We start from the raw sequence: 22,462 nt of genomic DNA on the forward strand, positions 1-22,462 counted from the left end.
AATCAGCAGCACCGAGCTGGTTTACGAGATCCTAGAACTGACTCGTATGCTCGGTTATGGACATACCACTTCGTAACTTGTGGTTTACAAGGCGCCTCATCAGCAAGGTCTTGTTGCGTGCCGTCTTTGCTTGATACATATTCTCGAGCTTCTCCCAAAGTTTGTACGCGTCTGTCTCTTGAGAGACATGGTGAAAAACACTGTGGTCGATCCACTGTCGAATTTGTGCCACTGTTTTCCTGTTTATTCTCGTCCAAACTTCATTTGTCTTCGTGTTGGGTTTGACGCCTTGATTTTCTATAGGCTCTGCTAAATCTTTCAGATTAAGCAAATCTTCCATCCTTGGCTTCCACATGTTGTAATTTGTGGGCGTAAGTCGAACCATCGTAATCGTACTTGTAGATTCCATCGAAAATAATTGAAAATTTATTTTACAAATATTTCGAGGAAAAATTAGATAAAACCGAGCTCTCGGTTGGATTCGGAAGCGTCAAAAATGGTGAGGTAGAGTTTTTCGGGGTCAAAATATACTTTCTTGAAAAGTTATGTGCTAATTTGTAACTTTTCGGAACTATAGGGGCTAAACTGTAATTTTCGGAACTTACAGGGGCCAATCTAAAATATTTCTGCCAACCAGGGACTTTTCTGAAACTTTTCAGAATTCCAGGGACCAAAATAGTTATTTTCAGAACAACAGGGACCGAGCTGCAGTTTTTTAAAAATAGTGGGACCTTTCTACAATTTTTTGGAACTTCAGGGGCTAAAACGCAACTTTTCTGAACTTCTGGTCAATGATGACGTCACCCCTTCTTCTCCGGCCACCTGGTTTTTCCGGCGAGTTTGACCAATCTTTGACCGGCGTTTTGGAGGTCTTCCCGTGGTCAAAAAATCACGAAAAATATATTTTCGAAATCCTTGAAACGAGGCCTTTCTAATGGTGTACCCAGAAATCGATTTTGAGACAAAAAAAATTGACGAAAAAACAGAGAAATTCGTAAAAAGTTCCTGGACACCAAACCAAGCTCTGATACCAGTTGTTGGGGTTGGAAAACTCTTCTATTAAACACTAAAATAGAATTACAATAGGAGGAGCAACTCTCACACTCAACTATTACAAAAAACCAACCCTCTCACTAACACTCTCAATCCAAGTGTTATACTATCTGTTTCTCTGTGTTTGGGATGCTTACAACTGAAGATGAAGCCTCTATTTATCCCCATGACAGCCACCATTTGTGTAACCTTCATTAATTGTGTTCATCATAGGGTAGGAAGAAAAACTTGTCACCGTAGGTTTCATTTTGTCAACAAAGATGGCTACTGTAGCTTTGGAGACTTTGGAGGCTGGAACACAACAATAACTAGAAATACCAATTGTTAATGAATCTACTAAGCTGTGTAAGTTCAATCTCATGCCTGTGTAAAATGTTACGTTATCTATTTGACTACACCCAATAGATCATCAACAACCAGAGGCATTTACAAACAGGATCAACTATACCATTGGCTTTCCTTCGGTAACAATCCACAAAAAAATAATAATTGTAACAAATCTTAAGGACCGATTGGATATCTTTAATTAACACGACTACAATGCAGGTTGAAATCATCGTCAAAGATGGGTATTTTAATTCTGGAAACAAATAAAGAGCACATACAACTGATTTATGAAAATTTTGTATAATTTATGAGTCTGATCAAGGGGATAACAGGATTTGGAAATCTTAATTTCGACAAATAGGAATACAAAGGAGAGGATACCTAATTAACCGATTCTCGATTTATTTTGTAGTTTTTTTCCAGCAAACAGTTTACGTAAACAAAGTTATGAACCCTTGATTTGAAACAGATTAGCAAGAGAATGGAGTTTAGAACATGTAAGACCCAATTTATCGTTAATATATTATAGTTTGTATTTTACTATTTTATAAATCTAGAATGAAAATATTTTAAAATTTAAAGAGAGCAACTAATAATAATAAATTTTAGACCTAAAAATAAATATATTTTGACAAAGGGCTAAAAGGAGCAAGTTAGGAACCTTGTATTACATGATCGGAGGGTGTCTTATGATAAACGTTTGCCGGAGAAAAGCAATAAAATGAATGATGAGGGAAAATGAGATGACGCTTATGTGACAAGAAAAAAAAAAGGTGAAAAGAGGTTATACCCTTATTTTTCCCCACATCTTTCATTTTGTTGCTTTTCTCTGGCAAATAGTTCACGCAAACAAAGTTACGAAACCTTGATTTGAAATGGATCATTGAGGGAATAGAGTTTAGAACATTAAATAATTTAAGAAATAATTAAAATTTTGAGAAATCTTTAAAATAAGTTAAATAACCACAATTTTAGATGACATCTCAAATTGACCGAAAAACAAATATTAGTGAAGAAAAAAACAAAACGATGTTAAATGATGTTGACGGGCCAAGAAATGGGTACATCTATCTGCACATTGGACCTATAGATAGTCATCCAGTTGTCAAGAAAAATATATTTGATACTTTCCTTCAAAGAAAATAGAAAATTACAACAATCAACAATAAGTTTTGCCGGCAACATTTGTTTACGTTTTCATATATGTGAAAATGTTGTTTTTTCAAATAAATATAATAATTTTTTTTAAATGTCATCTACAAAAATAATAGATCTATTTAAAAAGTAATTTTTAGATAAATTTTATATTTTTGCAATGTTATCTTTAAAAATGCAGATCTATATAATAAAATGTCATTTCTCATATAGATCTAAAATTTTCAAAGATAACATTTGTAAAATGTCAAATCTATCTGCAAAAACAGTTTTATGAGTGCTATTGAGCTTTAAAATTTTATTTTAAACATAACATGAAATCAAATCATTTAGTAGGCAGATAAGTTCCAAAACGTTCACATATAATGTTAGGGGAGTTATAGACTGTTTAAGAGGATAATGGGTAACGTTATTTAAGTTCACGACATTTAAATAATAGGGAGGTGTAAGGTTCAGAGGGGGGGGGGGGGGGGGGTTGCTATGTCATGGGGTTATGTTACATGAGGTCCGACCGGATGCTCAATATATTGCACATAAGCTTTCATGATTTTTATTTGGCGATCAAGACGAGTCATTTGAAAGGAGGAATCTTGTTTAACTACTAGATTCAAATTCGATCGTCATCCTTATGTAAATAAGGAAATAAGGAGAGTTGATTCCATGTTCTGGCAACACACGTTGCCGAACAACCAATATCTTGTTGACAGTTGATTATTTAGATCCGATGATCAATAACAAGATTTTTTTTCCACATTGATAACAAGGACATTGTAAGAGTGTTTACTTTACATTATTTGTGAAAAGGGTTTCTAGGAAAGAAAAAGACATACATAATTACTTTACATTCTCTAACCTCTCGATCTATCTCATATTCTCATCTTTGACCCTGACCCCCTTTATTTGTTGTGGTAGACTTTGTCGCCCACCACAATCTCATTGAGAAACACCATTATCTCTCAATTTCGTGCTACTTCATGATCACTCAATAACCACTCGAATCCTAGACAACTCCCATTGTCATTGACCCCCATTTTCTCCTTATTTTCTTCTCGTCGACTACCAATGACACCACACCAATATCGATTTCAACATTATTTTTCCTTTTTTTTAAGTGTTTTTGTGAATTTTTAATCATACATGTTTAATGTATAACTGTATTGATTTTGTCATCTTCTGTATGAACTTGGCCACCGGTAACCTGTTGAATTGAATTGAAAAAGTTTGTTGAATTGAATTGAAAAAGTTTAGACAAACAACATGTGGTTACTTAATCAATTTAGTAACATTTTTTTTCTTGTGGTCATGGAAATTGATTTAGCAAATGATATCTATACTTCGATTAACTTCGGTTTTTGATTCCTAGTTTGGATAAATATTAGGTGTTGATATAACAACGATGCTGACATTAATGGATGCAAACTCATAATTAATTTCTAATCAAACGATTTCCAGTGAATAAGTAAAATTTATAGGTGTGAGATCCTTGCATATTATAATCATCTAACATCAAATCCACCATAGAAAAAATGTTAATTGATATGTGGTTTTTCTTGTATACTATAAATAAGATCCGATGTATTATTGACTTATCTTCTAGATGGAAAAGAATTAGAAAAAAAATACACATTTTATGAGACTATAGAACATATAACATTATATATACATAGTTCATAGCAAATTTGGGCAAACGTGGAAGGAGAATGATGAAAGTGAGGCAAGGGGGTTCGCCGAAAAGATGATGTGTCTCCTGAGGGGCGGTGGTTTGATGGCGGTAAGGGGAGGAGCAACGCCGTGAGGGTGGGATTGTGTGTTGGGCCATCTAGTTTTATAAAACTTTAAATTAATGATTATAATATAAAGAACATAAAAAAAATAATAGACAATTTAGTTATTTTATTATTATTATTTTTTTTATCACAATATTCAAGTATTGATGAACAATGTTTATGATAAAGTCTATCGGCGCAAACAAAACTTTTCTTTTAAAAATATCGATTAAATGTCTGACAAAAGAAATCAAAAACATAAACATGAGATTATTTTTGTTTATTGAAAATTGATTTTGAGCTCAAATATCTCGTACTCTTTAACAAGTCTTTGTGATGGTATCACCGTCACAGCTTGGATGACCAATTTTATTGACTTGGATACTCCGTTTTTCTTAGTAGTTGATCTCAACCTACACTCATTTTGTTTAATTTAATAAACAGAAATCGGTACTTTGAATGGATATGTCTTTATAAATCAGTTGTAGAAAATACATTGTTATAAGTAGTCTGGTCGATAATCGAAAACCAAAGCCCCTATAGCTCAGTGGTAGAGCGCCAGTCTTGTAAACTGGAGGTCTGTAGTTCGATCCTGCATGGGGGCATATTTTTTCTCCAAAGTTTTTTAGTTTTTCGGCATTTTTCATTGTAAACTTCTTATGTTTTCATCTTCTACCCTCGTCAATGGCATCCTTTCTTCAAAAGCTTTTTAGAAAAAAGCAATCCAGTACAAGCCTGATTACCAATCTAAACAGACGAATTCTCTCCCAGTCGACCCATTTACTCGATCCCAAACCCGGACTAACCGTCGCTCCGATCCCCTTCTTCAATGGCCTACCCAAAACTACTGATGAATCAAACCTTAATCCTCCTCATCTTTCAGCTTTCTACCCGACTTTTGCGTTTGAGAGTTTTTTGAATCCAATTTCTCAACTTGGGTTTATTCAACATGTTGTACCTGAAGAAGACATTGTTTCGGGAGATGATGAACGAGGGATTTGGGCTGATAGTGTGAAGAAGAAGAGAAAGAAGAAGATGAACAAGCACAAATTAAAGAAGCTGAGGAAGCGTCTGCGGAGGAAAACATAGTTTTCATTTTCTTCAATCTGGTGAGGATGCCAGGTTATCGTTTTTTGCTGGATTTCTTATTGATTCAAGAGAAAAATCTACCTTCATTTCTGTAGCATCCCCTCTTTTGATTTCACGTTCCGGAGATACCAATTTTCATGACCTAATTTTATTTCATTTCTCGAATTGGAAGTGCTTAATAAATAATAATTCAGATTTGTATCAACCATGTGGTCTTTGATCCAAACTACAACCCTTAGCCTTAGGTTGTGAGTTCAAACATCAATATCAGTTAAAATGGTATCTTCGTGTTTTGAATTTTGGAGGTTTCAGGCGTAATTTGATATAAATTGAACTTACTGTCGTCTATCATGTTTGATGAGCACTCAATTCCATTTATAGCCAAACTATGCCTACTGATACGATCTTGCTGGATCTTGCTGTTCTATATGTGTTTTTGTTCTGCATCTCTGGCGCCATTTAAATGCAATCTATAAGTTAATTCCATTTTCTGGATGCTAGAGATGATATATTTCAGCTTTTAGGCAATGAGTTGTGGTTGGATTAACCAAAATTGCTTTTGTTGTTTGAGTATATGTGCTAAGAATAATAGTTTGGTAGACTGGCATTGATAAGCTACATAGTTCCTAAAAGTTTCATGGGGGAGTTTGGTTTACAGATTGTTTTGGAAGGAAGTGGATTCTGTCAAAGTAATTGAATTATTGAAATTTGAAGAATTTGGAATATGTTTGGTTGGGAGGTAATAGAATGGAACATGGGATTCCTTAGTGACAAGAAGGAAAGCAGATGGATATGCAAGAGGCAATTGGTGTTTACTTGTAGAATTGTAGGGGTTATACCGTTATACGAGAACTAGTTGTGAGACCCATGTATTACATAAGTTAATTAAAAAAAATATATAAAAGTCAAAATATTTGTGAACTTTAAATTTATAAGAAAATAAGAAAATTAATAAATTATTATAATGGAAATATTTTTTTTTACCTCTTAAATTTAAAGAAATAATTTAAATAAATAAAAGAAACAAATGAGTTTAAATTTTGGGAATTTTGAAATTAAAAGGTAAGTTCATTGATAAATTTTATATACATTTATTGCAATTATTACATTAAAATATAATGTGAAATTTAATAAAATAGAAAAATTAATAAAATGACATATGTAAAAAAAATTATTTAAAATAACCATAAAATGACATTTGACAAATTGAATGAGAAATGTAACAAATGGCAAAAAAAAAAACATTTATTTATTAGAAAATATTTCTAACCAAGAGAAAATGCAAGAATTTGAATAAAATGCAATGTGTTTTAAGATGGAATATTGAAATCCATCTGTCATTGGATTTTGTAAAGCTCCAACAGACTTCGATTGCATACTCATTTGCAACTGTATGTGCCGTTTGAAAGTTGAAACCCTAGAAACCTAATGGAATTATATATTAACTAACGTAAATGTAAATTTTTAAAGGGAGAATTTCATATATAATTAAACGTATTTGTCCGATCTATTTTCTGAATATCATATTTACCCTTTCTAACTTATAATCTTTATTTTTAATATTTTTAAACATTTATATATTAAAATTATTATAATTAGAAAAGATAAATTAAATGGTCATATTGCCCTCTCTTTAAAAAATCATCTTCAACACACGTCGTTTTAGAATTGAGCATTCTCCAAAAACATTAGCCTCTCTGGCATCTCAGCCCCTAGTCGTCGTCCTTATCCTCTTAGACTTTGGTACATGAAACAACGATATATATAAACACTCAATATAAAACCTAACACATGTTTATGCTAATTTCCACATTGGATACTTAATGATTAATCTGAGCCAACATCAACCTGGCATCTTTACTGGTGGGCCTTTCTTACAGAAGCAAGCAATCTTAAGAACACGAAGCATCTATTCCTCATAACCATTCCTCAAAAGCTTCGGATCAACCACTTGTTTTAGATCCTCCGAAGTCATCACATTTCTCATCCATTCCACCAAACTCATCTTAGATGTCCACTGAAAAACTCATCTTAGATGCAATTGTGTTGACTTTGCTTTCTGCCAATTCACACTTGTATACTTCTCCACACCCACCTTTTCTGATGATTTGTAGGGATGCAACTCCGTTGTCTTTCTCAAGACAAGCAAGTTTTTTGGCTTTAATAAGTTGACTGAAAATGGCAGGTGCCTTTGATCTTATTCAAAATCATTTAATTTAAAGAGTATTGTTAAGATGGTTCCGCATATAATCCGATTGCAACAAATAATTGGCGACAAGTCAGAAAAAAAAAATGATCCTGTTAAGGGTTAAAGATGATCATATTATGGGTTAAAGATGATCGTGCTTAGAAATATCCCAGCAGGGGATTACTGTGATTTAGAAGGCAATGGTATTATGGTTCATTTGTTTTTTTATTATTATTATTATTATTATTATTATTATTATTATTAATGATTTTAAAATATTAAAAAGGATTATCAAATAATAAAATATGTTAAAAAAAATAGATTTGGGCAAATCTCATATTTTAAAACATTAAGAATGGAAAATATGATATTTAGAGTTTAGATTGGACAAATATGATATTTAGACATTTAAGAAAGACAATGTTTTCCAAAATAGTACACATGCAAGAAACACGCCGTTTGAAACTTTGCGGCTTTTAGATTCCTGGGTTTCAAATGATAAAAGTGTAAAGAGACAAATCTTGAGCTTAACATCTAAGTTTTTATTTTTTTGACTCCAATGTAAGCAAGGAAGTTGATTCAGCTATATACCTGGACTACCACTTTATTCCATTTTCTAACATGTATTTAAATTTTAAACCCAACCAAGGTTACCCTCAAAACCAAACTACCAATAGCCTCCTCACCTTTCTTCCATCAAAATGGATCAATAGCTATCCACTTACACCAACAAATCACCATCATCTAACCCTGACAAACGGCTCTTAACACCCACACCCATCAACCCCTTAACAGGGACTAGCTACTTCATCAATGAACCCAATGCAGCAGCAACAGCCACATCTGGTGGCTCAACAGCTACTGGATGTCTCAAGCAAACCATTGCAGCAGTTAATGGGTCTCAGAAACAAGCCCATGATGAACTCAATGGCAAATCCTATGATGAACCCAATGGTGAATCCAATGGCAAACACAATGCATACCACCCGATTGCACAACCAGATGGCGACATCTGTACACAATCCACTGATGCATCAACAAAACAGAAGTAAAAAGAACTCCATTTTTAGTGCTTCGGATGACAATGTGATCACGAAGCAAGTGGTTGATACTCATCTCCCTGATGGCACTGATGTTGATGTCAAACCACTTCTCGACATCGTGGAAGACATACTCCGATATGCCACCATTAATGTCGATTCCACTTCATCGGTATTAACATTTTTGTTTATCAATATGTCCACTTTTTATCTATTGATAAGACTTTTATTACTAACATGCGTTAGGTTAGGTGTGCAGTAATCGAAGAAGAATAGAACTGAACATTCCTCATGGAAACTCATTCAATATTAGGTTTTTCTTTTTCATTCATTGATGGAATGGAATGATATATTATAATTGTAAATTTCTTTTATTTATATAATCTTTCAATAATACTAATGTTTTCCAAAATTTCCAAAACTTCAATTAGATTTTACTTATTCTCCAAGAATAAGTAGATGTTTTTTTCTCTTAAATTTCATGTTATTTATTTATTTATCAAAAAATTTAGATGATAAATTTTTCTATACTAATATATATATATATATATATATATATATATATATATATATATATATATATATATATATATATATATATATATATATATATATATGAAATACATTTAAATGTAATTTATTTAACGATATATCTTTAATTTGGTTACAGTTTGTTTTATGAAGCAACCCTTTTTCTATATTTATCAGTTTAATTTTACTTAGTTTTCTAACTATACATAACAAAAAACATATTTGAATGTTTCATTATATTTATAATCCTTCAAACCAACCAAACATTATCCATTTAATTATGTTATTCATTCCATTCCATTATAAAAAACACGGCCCGTTGTTTTTGAATTTGGTGTAGGCTGAGCATACAGATGTGGGAAAGGTCGAGGGCAAACTGGGCAGCAAACCCCACGAAATGAACACTGTTGTGATGCTTAACTCATTGTCACATGTAATCGAAAAACTTGCTTCCGAGGTATATTACTATTCCCATCCTAACAAACCAAAATGTGATAAAAAAATAATAATAATAATGATAATAAGAAACTAATTTTTGTAAATATTTCAGATGTCCTTGAGGTGCTTAAGTGTCGGGGATGGACACACAACCGCTCTCGCCCTATTTCACATGGTAGGAAACTTCCACTGGGATGCAAAACTGGTATTAACCCTTTCAGCTTTTGCTCTCAACCATGGGGATTTCTGCCTTCTAGCTCAAATCTATTCATCAAACCAACTTGGAAGTTCCATGGCTATTCTAAGACAAGTTCCAATGATCATGGAGAATTCAGCATCTTTGAAACCTCGATTTGACATCCTAAATAAACTCATTCGCTCTGTCCTGGAATTAACTCGATGCATCATGCAGTTTAAAGAGCTTCCATCTATGTATGTTACTCCTGATGTGCCAGCAATGGCTAAAGCTTTGAATACTCTACCCACTGCTGTTTACTGGAGTTTTAGAGGGATTGTTTCTTGTGCTGCACAGATTACAAGCATCACTAGCAAGGGACACGAGTAAATACTAAATAATACAGTACTTTGATACACTGTCTAAAATCTTATATGAAATGAGAATGTGTATTGACTAACGAGGTTTGTTGACTTCAGGTACGGGAAATCATCCTTGGAGTTGCAGTCATGGGAACTCTCCACCTTAATCCTTAAGATTAATCATTTACAAGAGTTTCTCAAGAAACAACTCGAAGATTGCCACCGTGTTGTAGGTATGTTGTTGATGCTTTATACAAATAATAGCAACATGGTTATATAGGTGTTGTTTCTTTTTTACTTAAGATAAACAGATTAGCTTAATGGGTTATGTTAGTGGAGGGTGTGCTTATCCATTAGACCTCATTGTTTAAGCTGTTACCCTTTAACCAAACTTTTTTTTTTTTTTTTTTTTTTTTTTTTAAAATTTCTTTTTAAAACATATTTATCCATTTACCACTTTACACATACAACACATAAAGAGGAAAAAAAAATCCCCTAAGGCAACTATATTCCTGTACGAATAATGTAGGAGAGAGAAGGGAGATGGATTTCAGGAACTCATTCAATCAGCTATTTGACACAATCCATATCGACAACATGAAAATCCTCAAGATCTTAATTAGTCCAAGGGATGACAATCTGCCAATTTTTGATGGCGTGACTAAGAAAAGGGTTTGAACAATGATTTATATTTACATATATTGACTTATATTTAAATGCAACTTCTAATTTACATAATTACAGGTCAGCCTAGAAGTTCTTAGGAAAAAGAATGTTTTGTTGCTGATATCAGGGCTAGACATGCCTTTCCATGAGCTGTCCATTCTTGACCAAATTTACCATGAATCACGAATGCATGAAACAAGAATGGATGCTTTATATGAGGTTGTATGGATGCCTATTGTGGACCCCTCGATAGAGTACACCGAAGCAATGAACAAACAATTTGAAGAGATGAAGAACGACATGCCATGGTTCTCAGTGTACCACCCTTCCATCATTGATAGGGCAGTCAAAAGGTCAATTGGTGACAGGTGGCACTTTAGGAGCAAGCCTATACTCGTAGTGTTGGACCCACAGGGAAGGGAGTTGAGCCCCAATGCGATTCATATGATGTGGATTTGGGGAAGCAATGCATTCCCTTTCACAAGTGCTAGAGAGGAAGCCTTGTGGAGGGAAGAAACTTGGAGGCTTGAGTTGCTAGTCAGTGCCATGGACCCCACCATTCTTAATTGGGTGAGCTTGTACTGCTTCATGCTTTATTGCTAGTATCTATTGTTTGTGCATCCGACAGTATTTACCAGCTTACCCTTGCTCCTCTTTACTTTCAACTTTATTACTTGTATATGCTTTTTTTCATCAGCCAATATGGGCTCCTTGTTTTTACTTATGCTAGAATCATGAATGGAAGCAGTCTCCTACCCTTGGGTAGAGGCTGCCTACATCTTACGTCCTCCTTACCCTATTCTTCTGGGACTTAGGTATTGTTGTTGTATTCTTATAAATAACATACTATATATATTAACTATTGAGTGGTTGTATTCTGTGTTTTAGATAAGAGATGACAAATACATCTTTTTGTATGGAGGGGAAGATATGGAGTGGATTCGCAAATTCACACACACTGCAAGGGCCATGGCGATTGCTGCACAGATCCCATTAGAAATGGTGTATTTTGGAAAAAGCAAGAAAAAGGAAACGTTTCGTAGGGAGACTGTGATCATCAATGAGGAGAAGCTTAGTTACTGCTTGGAAGATACCATTCTGATTTGGTTCTTCTGGACACGAATTGAGAGCATGTTGTTCTCCAAGATTCAACTTAAGAAGGCTGATGATCAAGACCCTATAATTCTACAGATCAAGAAACTACTGAGCTATGATAAGGATGGATCATGGGCTTTACTTTGTAGAGGATCACGGATTCTAACTAATGGCCATGGATCCACCATGTTGCAGACCTCTACTGACTTTGATCTATGGAAGGAACATGTCCCTGCAAGGGGTTTTGATTTGTCATTTACAGACTACCATGACAAGCTTCATGTTGCAGCAAATAACTGCTGTCGATTTGAGTTTCCTATTGCAACAGGTAGAATCCCAGAAGGCATGCGTTGCCCTGAGTGCCATCGTTTGATGGAGAAATACATTGCTTTCCTTTGTTGCCATGACCAAACTGGCCTTCTTGAACCCTACTGAAGAACTGTTATGCGTATCAACTGATCTGGCACACTCTAGTCTGATGCCAGTAACTATTACTAAGTAAGTGAATAAAACATCAGTATGTGAATGTTGTTTTTGTCTTGTACTACAATAAGATTGTAATGTGTGTGATCGTTTTTACCTGAATGTATCCTTGTGGATCTAAACTGCTTTATTGGTTAGAACCACTATGTAATAAAATATTATGAATCTTGATATTTTGATACTATACTAGTATAATATTATGTTGCAAAATGCAAACTAGTTCTTCCTAAATTGTAACGGGTTAGCTGATAATCATGTAAGCGGCCATGATATATGATGCAAGAACGATAGAGGAAAATTGATAATGGGAAATACCAATTATATATAGAGAAAATTACAAAAATAGCCTAAACCCTTAATTATTTTGTAGAAAATAGCAAAAAAAAAAAAAAACCCTAATTACAACAGATGTTGCTATAGATGGAGACCAATCAGATATAATTGTAAGATCCTCCATATTGTCTATGCAATCAAGTAGTTTTTGAAAAAACCATATTCAAGAATCTGTGCACTACTTTTTATATATACCATATGCAACCAGTAATATTTGGTTTTGTCCATCCTTGTTAACTGCAAGTAATATGGTACTTTTGAACTCGCCCTTTAGGTGAGCTCCATCTACTACAATAGCCGGCTTACAAGAATTGACAAAAGCACGTACCTACAATACATTGTATATCTATTCAAATACACCGATTATAATTATGTACACCAAAATAAAAATAAAAATAATAAAATATAGTAATGCTAACCAAGCAACCAAGTGCGACATACAAGAACACAAACCGATCAGTAGTATCTATTTGAATATGTGTCACCGTGTCGGAATTATGTTTGACCAAATTGTGGAAATAAGCCGAAAGTTTGGTTAAAGAATCCTTTTCGTACCCCATAACAACAACAATGCATATTGTTTCGCATCTCAAGCTTGATGGTATGAGATACTGATTTTAATTGAGCATTCATATCATTAATAATATCTCGTCCTCGATATACTCTACTATAATCTTCAGCCAAAACATTAACAAGATATTCACCAAAAGCATGTTTGTTTGCCTGTCGATGATTAGGTTGCAACATTGTTGAAAAACATGTGTGTACGTCAACAAATGTATTCATTTAGAAAAGTCCGCCAAAATTGTTAAATCCTTTTGCTCTTGGTAACCAAGAACATTTTTTCCCAACACACACAACCTCATACCTTGATTTGGTCGATCTACTTGTCTTCATCTGAAAACCTTTTTGAAGACATTTTTTCCAATCCCTCGTTTTAGAAGGTCTTTGTTATTAAATATACAGAGACATTCAATCTTTTGATTGACGTCTACCATATGTGATGGGATATCTTCATTAACATCAATTGGACATGCTGGTAGATGGGGCTTACCGTGAAAAAGGTTATCAGGAAGCTTAGCTTTACGTTCATCACCCAACTTATTTCCATCAAAATTGCTTTCTAAGGCAGTTATATCTAAAGCTAAATCAGCAACATCAACAAAATCCTCATAACCATGTACATTTTCATCTTTCTGAATCATAACTTTTTTCTTTTTACTATTATCTACTACACCCCATTCATAACTTTAACTTATTGTTGGGAAATGTCAACATAACAACCACCCATGTCATTAAGATACGTACCAACATCATCATCACCAACGTACTTGTAATTTTCAGGATCCACATAGTAAATAAGACATTTTCAGTAACACTATGAAACCGATGTACACTAGGAGTCATGAAAGTACATATTTAATTGTAACTCCCTTTATCGCTGCATAAGTTAGCAACCGGCCAGGGCCGGCTGGTAGATTTTAAGGGCCTTGTGCTAAGAAGAAAAATGGGGCGCTAGATACAATTTTTTAATATATAAGGAAAACAAACTTAAGATGGTGAATTGTAACTTAAAAGTAAATAAATTAATTAAAAAGGAACATATAGAGAGTTTTATAAAAAGTTCAAGGGCTAATTATGTAACTTCTGAAAATTGCTTTGTTAAACATATTGGAAGGATGGGTTATTTATGAAATGTTTAGCAAAAAGAAATGGCCAAATTTGTAACTCTAATTTAAAAAGTCAAAATGTTGTGCACAAGATTTAAACCCCCTTAGCATTTACATAAGGGACACGTCTTTGCTAATTGGGCTACACAAATTTTATGCAATATCTTGAACAAATTGATATATATATTTAGTTATTAAATATATAATTTAATTAAAACTTGGGCCTTATTTTTTCAAAGCCCTATGCGGCTGCCCCTCTTCCCCCCCCCCCCCCCCCCCCCCCCCCCCTTCTTAAAACTGGGCCTGCAACTGACTTATTTCCACTCTTGCCACCCTCCGTAACCGCATCACCTTCATCAGCCACCACAAAGACTTTCACAACCCTTCCTCCAATCAGTTTGATTACGTTGATCAACATTCTAACATCCATGTCTTCAATTATGGTTATATAATTATTCAGTTCAGGATGCTGGAAACGAAGACTAATTTTATATCTATCTAGCAAAATGGTTTTCATTTTCACCAAATATATAAAATCACTATAACTAATATACTCAAAAAATATCAAAGTGAATCCAGAAATACCTCATTGTGGACATACACATTCAAGACTTGTTTCCATAACTTTCCACCTCCCACCAGTTACAACGCAAACCAAATATTCATTCATTTTATTAGAGAGGTTTTAAACACATTTTCCAAAAAAATAACAACTAAAGTGATAATTTTTTGCAAAACTTTATATATAATATGGTTGTTTCGTAGTCAAACCCTATCAATTTCGAAGTCAAAATAAAAAAATATATAAAATAAATAAATAAATTGCACAAAATCGCAGGTGGATGGGAGAGGAAATCGCAGATGAACTAAGCATCTGCGATTTTAGTGTGAGGTTGCAGGTATCTATATGGGGAAAAATGAAAAAACTAAAATAAAACTCACCTATGAACGTACAAGTCACTAATGCGTACCCGTGCTTTAGCGACTTGTACGTTAGCAAATGGTATTTGAAAATCGCAGATGGGCTTAATCAACCTACGATTTTAATGGTTATTTTTGTAATTTGGGGTTTTTTTTTTGGCTATTTTCTACAACATAATTAACAAAAATGGCTAATTTTGTAATTTTCTCATATATAACGTTAAAAGAGAGTTGGTTTATGAATAGTGGCTTAGGCTTAAGTTGGCTTTGTCATCTCCTTAAACCAATCAGATAACCACCGTCATATCACCTCCTTCCTTTTATCTCTGTCCCCACCTCCTCTTATCTCTACCTAATTTCTTCAGTTGGTCGACTTGTTGTTTGAAGGTATTTTGACCAGAGTCGTCGACGCTCTGCTGACCATCGTCCACAACATCTATAAATCCAACTTCGGTTTTATTACGAGATGTCAACCACACGAGACATATTGACAACCAAGGGTATGGATGAATTGTTCCCATGCCAAAGTTAGCTTAAGAAGAAGCTAACGAGAGGAAAATCAACCTCGCCACTTCTATCCAGGGGAGTCTGTTCCTTTTCTCCATTTTTACTTGTTATTTATTTTGCATAGCATGCAATGGGGACATTTCATGAAATAAGTGTGGGGTAGGGGGTTAGTTACATTAGAATCCAGGTAAAAATTAAAAAGTTTTTGCATAAAAATTGGTAGGTTAATTCAGAAAATTATGGTAAAGCAAATAGGATTCCATGCTAGTATTATGTTTGATGATGCAATGCGGACCTAAATGTTTAGTTGAGCCAACAAACGTTATAGTGCATTTGTGGCTTCCTTATCCCAGTGGACTAATGAAACAAAAACATAGCCTTGCTTAGTTTGAGAGACGAAACATGTTTAACATCATGTACTTGAAATGTATCGAGGAAAGTTTAAGTAGTCATTGCACATGAGACTAATACCTTTACTCAATAAAGGTTGAAGTTAAAACCCTTTGCGTAAGCATATGTTTTTCTAGGATTTTTAGATTTGAGTGAAAAAAGTGTGTTGATTAAGAAAAAGTGTTGCAATGTTTGAAAGAATCTATAAGTTATGAAGAAATAAGGAAGAGCTACAAATTATCAAAGATTCAAGACAAAAGTTGTTATTTTATTTTATTTGTTATTTTAATTTCTAGGTTATTTTTCCATATGTATGCTTGCGGGTTTAACCAAAAATACCTTGAGGTTAAGAAAGTTTTCTACGGATAGATTCGAAGGGATGCATAAAATGAGCGTTGGTCAACAATTTACATGATAAAGTGTATCATCATAGGGATGAGCATTTGGTCAGGGGAACCGACTGGAACCGGTACCGGAATCAGAACCGCATAGAACCGATCAGGCCAGGACCGGGACGATATTATTGTGGATTTTTGGAACCAGGAACTGGTAGGAACCGAAATTGGTAGATCCAGAAAAAACCGGTAGAACCGGCAAAAATCGGAACCGTAAGCTGCTATTTATAGAGGATCGGTTCCAACTTGGAGACACGACAATAACCGGTAGGAACCAGAATCGGTAGAACCGGTGGTTTTGTTCGGTTCCTATTTTCCACCAAGTTCGGTTCCCGGGACGATTCCGGTTCGGGCTGATTCTAGTTTGGGCCGATTCTGATGCTTAACCCTATATCAACATTTAGCACAAACAAAACTCTTCTTTTAAAAAGATCGTAAAGTGTATGAAAAAAGAAATCGAAAAATTTAAACATGAGATTCCCATTAAGAAAATCGTTATGCACCTCTCTCAACAGTTACATTCACAAGATTTATTTTTGTTTATTGAAAATTGATTTTGGGCTAAAATATCACATTCTTTTTAACAAAGACAAAATTGCAAAAATGGTCCTTGTGGTTTGACAATTTCTTTGGGTAAGGTCCAAAAAAGAGTTTATTATTAAAAAATGTCCATATTTGGTGGTTTTGTTGTGGTTTTGGTCCTTATCCCGTTAAGTTTAACAGCTTGACTGTTAAGTATTTGAAAATGATGGATTTACCTATAGGGACCATTTTTGCAGTTTTATCCTTTTACCAAACTACAAAGACCATTTCTACAATTTTTCTTTTTCATTTTATTGAATTATTTACATTATTTTTTTTTTTCAATTTCTTTCGTATTGGATTATTATATATTAATACATATTATTTTTAATATATTATATTTATATATTAATAATTATTATTTTATTATATTATTAATTTTTTAATTAATTCTTTCTTTAATTTCTTCTTTATTGGATTAATTCTTTTTCATTGGATTATTATATACTAGTAAATATTATTTTTATTATATTATATTTATATCTTAATAAATATTATTTTATTACATTATTAATTCTTTTAATTATTTTTTTAATTTCTTCTTTATTGGATTATTATATATTAATAAATATTTTTGTAACATATAATAATTTTCTATTAATTAATATTACTTTATTATATTATTAATTTCTTTTAATTAATTTTTTTGTTTTTTTATTATATTAATTCTTTTATTTGATTATTATTTTTAATTTATTATTATTATATATAATGAATATAATTTTTTAGGATTAATAAATTGTAATGTATAATATTAATTTTGTTTTTGAAATTTTAATGGTTCCACCACAAAGTTGCCAGAAAATGCAAAATTGTCGTGTCTCATCGTTAAAAATCGGTGGGACAACCGCTAATCATCTTCATCGATTGTTCGATAGAAACCCCACCAGCTTGTTACACCCAATGTCGGCACTAGCCACCTAGGACAACCTCATCACAATCCATCAGAATCCTCTATATCTGCCACTAAGCCGACCATATTCTGCTACAACCACTAAGAGGTTCAATCGAAACACCCTTGGTCAACTCCTCCATTTGTTGCCTTCTACCACCTTGCGCCGTCGTATCATCTCGCTGGAAATCATAGATTATCGCCTATAGTCAGCCATTCTCAACGAAAACTACATTGATTGACTACTCACACAATGCGCAACAAACCCCAAAAAACATACAACCTTCACCTGACAATTCATTACCGATACCGCTATCAATGGCGACAATGTTAGATCGAGGGTTTTCGAACCACCATAGCCACTATAGATGGTGACAAGGTTGTAGAACTCGTTATTCGATACTCGTTTGGCCAACTGCTGAGTAAGGAATACTTAAAATTGGTAATTCATGTAGAAATATATTTAGGGAAATTATATATTTCAAAATAATAGGTTAAAATTATAAGTTTACTGAAATATATAACAAATTTAGATACAAGTGAATACATAAAAACTAAAATACACACGAAGATCTCACTTCGTGAATAATTACTAAAAATTATATATATATATATATATATATATATATATATATATATATATATATATATATATATGGGCGCGTTCAATCGAGAACATTTTTCCCGCGAGAACATTTGAGAACAAAAGTTACATTTTAATTTTCCAAGGTGGCATAACTGTAAATAACTTAACAATTGGTTCCAACATATCACGTTTTAAAAATAAGGGGGTATAATCGTTAAAATGAATATAAACTGTTTCCATACATACAGTGTCTGAATCCTCGATTTACGAAAATAAAAACCCTCATTTTCTCTCAACAGAAACCCTCACTTTTCTCCAATGATTCTTCCATTTTCAAGTATTTTCAATGAAAACAAACAAAATGTCGTCAAAAACATGGAAAACGCAATCAAAAGCTTCATCGAAAGGTATCACAACACACATTTGACTTTTTTTTTTGCTGAATATCACTCGATTTCATGATTATCAACTTTTTTTGATGAATATCATTCGATTTTCGAGTTTTCATGCTGTTAGTTTCATCAATATACAAGAAATCGGAATTATTCAAAAAAAATTGAAATCAAACCCTAGTTTCGATACCGAAAAAATTACTGTAGTTTTCTGTTAAATAACACTCAGTTTTACCAATATTAACGGTTAATTTATCGATTTAGTGTTCTGTTATTCATTTATTGTGTAAATAAAGTTGGTTTGTTTAAATGTTTGAGTAAAAACATTCCAGAAAGATGATAGATCCAATAAACATGAATCAAGGTGATAAATCATATGATATGTTCAATCATATATGATTTCCTGATGAAATCTTACTTATAATGAGCGTTTGCAATCATATATGATTTTTTGATGTTATAATCTGGAAATGATTGAATCACATGTGATTATATTTATGTATAGAACAAAGATTGAATCACATGTGATCACAATCTATATAAACAATATATTATTTATTTATGATGACTTGAAATAATCATATATGATTTTCTTATAATACGTCTACTTGTACATCTCATAAACCAATAAAAAGCAGCCAAAAACTAAACAAACTACTCAAAAATTTACAAAAGCAACAACAAGAAGACCAACTGAAAATGGTAACAGTTAAATCATTCAATAATCACTTCTGATTCATATATTTTATGTTTATAATCAAATATGATTTTCTAATTATATCTGTATTTTTTTTAGAAAAAAACAAAGAAAAATCTACACAAAAAAACTACCGAAAGCAAAACAAGAAGAAATCACCAAGAATTATAATTGAAAAAGGTACACTCAATCATTAATCACATATGATTGATGTCTTTTATGTATCAAAACAGGTTCAATCACATGTGATTATTATCTGTTATGAATATCATATGTACACAAAAGATATTTAATCACATGTTATTAAAATTGACTTTGTGATTTTCTCATTATATATGTATTTTTCAATCAAATGTGATTACAATCAAATATGATTTTCTAATTATATCTGTATTTTTTTTCAGAAAAAAAAACAAAGAAAAATCTAAAAAAAAAAACTACCGAAAGCAAAACAAGAAGAAAATCACCAAGAATTATAGTTGAAAAAGGTACACTCAATCATTAATCACATATGATTGATGTTTTTTATGTACCAAAACAGGTTCAATCACATGTGATTATTATCTGTTATGAACATCATATGTACACAAAAGAAATTTAATCGCATGTGATTAAAATTGACTTTGTGATTTTCTCATTATATATATATATATGTGTGTTTTTCAATCAAATGTGATTACAATCTTTTATCTATAAAAAAATATATACAATCACTTGTGCTTAACATCTATGAAATAACAATGTATTTTTTATTATAACATGTGATTAGCATCTCTAATACACACAAGCAAATACTATCATAAAAGAATATATTTTATTATAAATATTGTATGCTTTATTTATCATGACCTGTTTTAATCATATGTGATTTTTATTAAATAGAGAAAACAGATTCAATCACATGGGATTAAAGCTTGTTATGAACACCTTATGCTTTTGTTTTAATCATATATGGTTTTCTAATTATGTTTGAATTTATATAGTTTCAGAACAAAACATAGAAGTGCCTAAAGAGAAACAACTAAGAAAATCAGCAAGAAAGACAACTGAAAAAGGTATATTTCAATCACAAATGATTTTATATATATATATATATATATATATATATATATATATATATATATATATATATATATATCAATAATCCAAAATGATTCATAAAAGACATATAATACTCACTTGTGATTGGATTTGCTTGTTATGACTTCATTAACACCTTTTATAGGACCAAAGTGTTGGATAAGGTGTCTAAGTCCATAACTATTTCGGGCTTGTACTTGACCCGACCCGGCATGGTCCATTTGGGTTGCATGGCACCATGCAATTGGTTAGACTAAATGAGAGAAATAACACTTGGAGATTATTAATATATTATAAGTTCTAATATATTAATAATATTATTTGATTAGTTTGATCAAGAATTAATTTGGAATTAATTAAGTGATCAAAGGTTAACTAATTAAATATATGGGTTCATCCATATCTTGTATAGTGGGCTAAGAGGCTCCATGGATTATCAAGTTGGGTTCTACCCATAGGATGCTCCATGGATGCTCCATGGGAGTTACAAACCCATGGGTCATGGAAATGAAGAGTCATGACACATTAGGGTTTACATGGTGTAACCCTAGATGTGTCAACACTATATAAGGATCCCATTCTCCACCAAAAACGGCTAGACTAAGAAGAAACAAGAGGGCTTGGCCGATTTTGAGAAGTGTGTGTTATCTCAAGAGTCTTTCCAAGAGCATTTGGTGTTGTGTGAAGCATTTGAGGCATCACACTTGGGGTGCTAGGCTCACAAGGTTTCAAGGAACACAAGCAACAACAAGGTAAGTTATTCTATCTATGATTCAAGTTAAAATTGTTCCCCATGTATGCTAGATAGGAATATAACCTTGGAATTAACTTTGCATGATAATTAGACAAACATAGATCCAAGGTTATTAGGGTTGCATGTACACTTAGGAAGTGTTAGAATGCTCAAAACCCATCAGTGGTATCAGAGCCAGGTTTGTTTGTTTGTTATTTGTGCTTAAAAGTTGAAGAAAGTCGAAAATCTTGCTGTCTGACTGATGGACTCGGCGAGTCCATGGGGAGGACTCGACGAGTTCATGTGTATCTTCAACCTACTCGGCGAGTAGGTTTATGCACTCGGCGAGTAAGGTCGACAGAGTGCAGAATTTCGACTTGTGTTGCTGGAAATGGATTAGAATCATTACCCTAAAATGTTTTGGTACTTGAAAACTTATTTTAGAAGGTGTAATGTCTTTTCTAACTCATTTACAACAACTAGTTATCAAAATTACAAAGATTTAATGTGATTTTGATTCTTGAAAGTGTTCATATTCATGTTCTTGTTCTTATGATGTTTAGATGATCATAGGAATTATTTGTAACCTATGTGGTAGATTAATTCATGATCATAATGTGTTTTAATGGAGTCCATAACTTGTCCTCAAGTTATGGAAAACCAAAAGTCCCTTGGATTAAAAAACCATTAAAAGAACACAAGAGTTAGAAAAATGAAAAGTCCTCATTTTATTACTCTATTAAACTCATAAGTTACAAGAAATGAAAAGTTTTGAAAGTTTACAAAACTTGCCCTCAAGTTTTGGAACAAGTAAAGTTAAGTTAAAACTTTAGTTCCAACCCCTAGAATTTTAAAAGTTAAAATTCAACCCTTATACTTATATTATTATGATTTAATAATAATTATATATATATAT

At 32.7% G+C, this 22,462-nt stretch overlaps 1 protein-coding gene and 1 non-coding gene across 5 annotated transcripts; both read left to right on the forward strand.

Annotated features, from left to right (window-relative positions):
• Positions 1-4,834: 4,834 nt before the first annotated feature.
• TRNAT-UGU (transfer RNA threonine (anticodon UGU)) lies at positions 4,835-4,906 on the forward strand. Its single transcript has one exon. It is a non-coding gene; the product is annotated as a tRNA-Thr (tRNA).
• Positions 4,907-5,271: 365 nt separating this feature from the next.
• LOC111876393 (protein SIEVE ELEMENT OCCLUSION B) lies at positions 5,272-12,549 on the forward strand. Of its 4 annotated transcripts, none has more exons than XM_023872907.3 (8): positions 8,652-8,790; positions 8,878-8,931; positions 9,490-9,606; positions 9,700-10,148; positions 10,242-10,357; positions 10,654-10,796; positions 10,869-11,360; positions 11,679-12,549. In XM_023872907.3, exons 3-8 carry the CDS (start codon positions 9,547-9,549, stop codon positions 12,318-12,320), a joined length of 1,902 nt encoding a protein of 633 aa, XP_023728675.1. In that variant the 5' UTR covers positions 8,652-8,790; positions 8,878-8,931; positions 9,490-9,546; the 3' UTR covers positions 12,321-12,549. The 4 variants fall into 4 exon arrangements, with proteins under 4 accessions (XP_023728674.1, XP_023728673.1, XP_023728675.1 ...); XM_042899331.2 differs by having other exon boundaries at positions 8,701-8,790; positions 8,870-8,931; XM_023872906.3 differs by lacking the exons at positions 8,652-8,790; positions 8,878-8,931 and adding an exon at positions 5,272-5,410.
• The last annotated feature ends 9,913 nt before the right edge of the window (positions 12,550-22,462 follow it).

This window comes from Lactuca sativa, chromosome 2 (genome assembly GCF_002870075.4).
Source record: "Lactuca sativa cultivar Salinas chromosome 2, Lsat_Salinas_v11, whole genome shotgun sequence".
Lineage (NCBI taxonomy): Eukaryota > Viridiplantae > Streptophyta > Magnoliopsida > Asterales > Asteraceae > Lactuca > Lactuca sativa.

Excerpts from the sequence above, each read along its gene's own strand:
- LOC111876393 (XM_023872905.3), top strand. The coding sequence starts at position 8,392 with ATGAACCCAATGCAGCAGCAACAGCCACATCTGGTGGCTCAACAGCTA. Across the intron at positions 8,791-9,489 it reads ATGTCGATTCCACTTCATCG|GCTGAGCATACAGATGTGGG; the intron begins GTATTAACATTT and ends AATTTGGTGTAG. Across the intron at positions 10,797-10,868 it reads ATGGCGTGACTAAGAAAAGG|GTCAGCCTAGAAGTTCTTAG; the intron begins GTTTGAACAATG and ends ACATAATTACAG.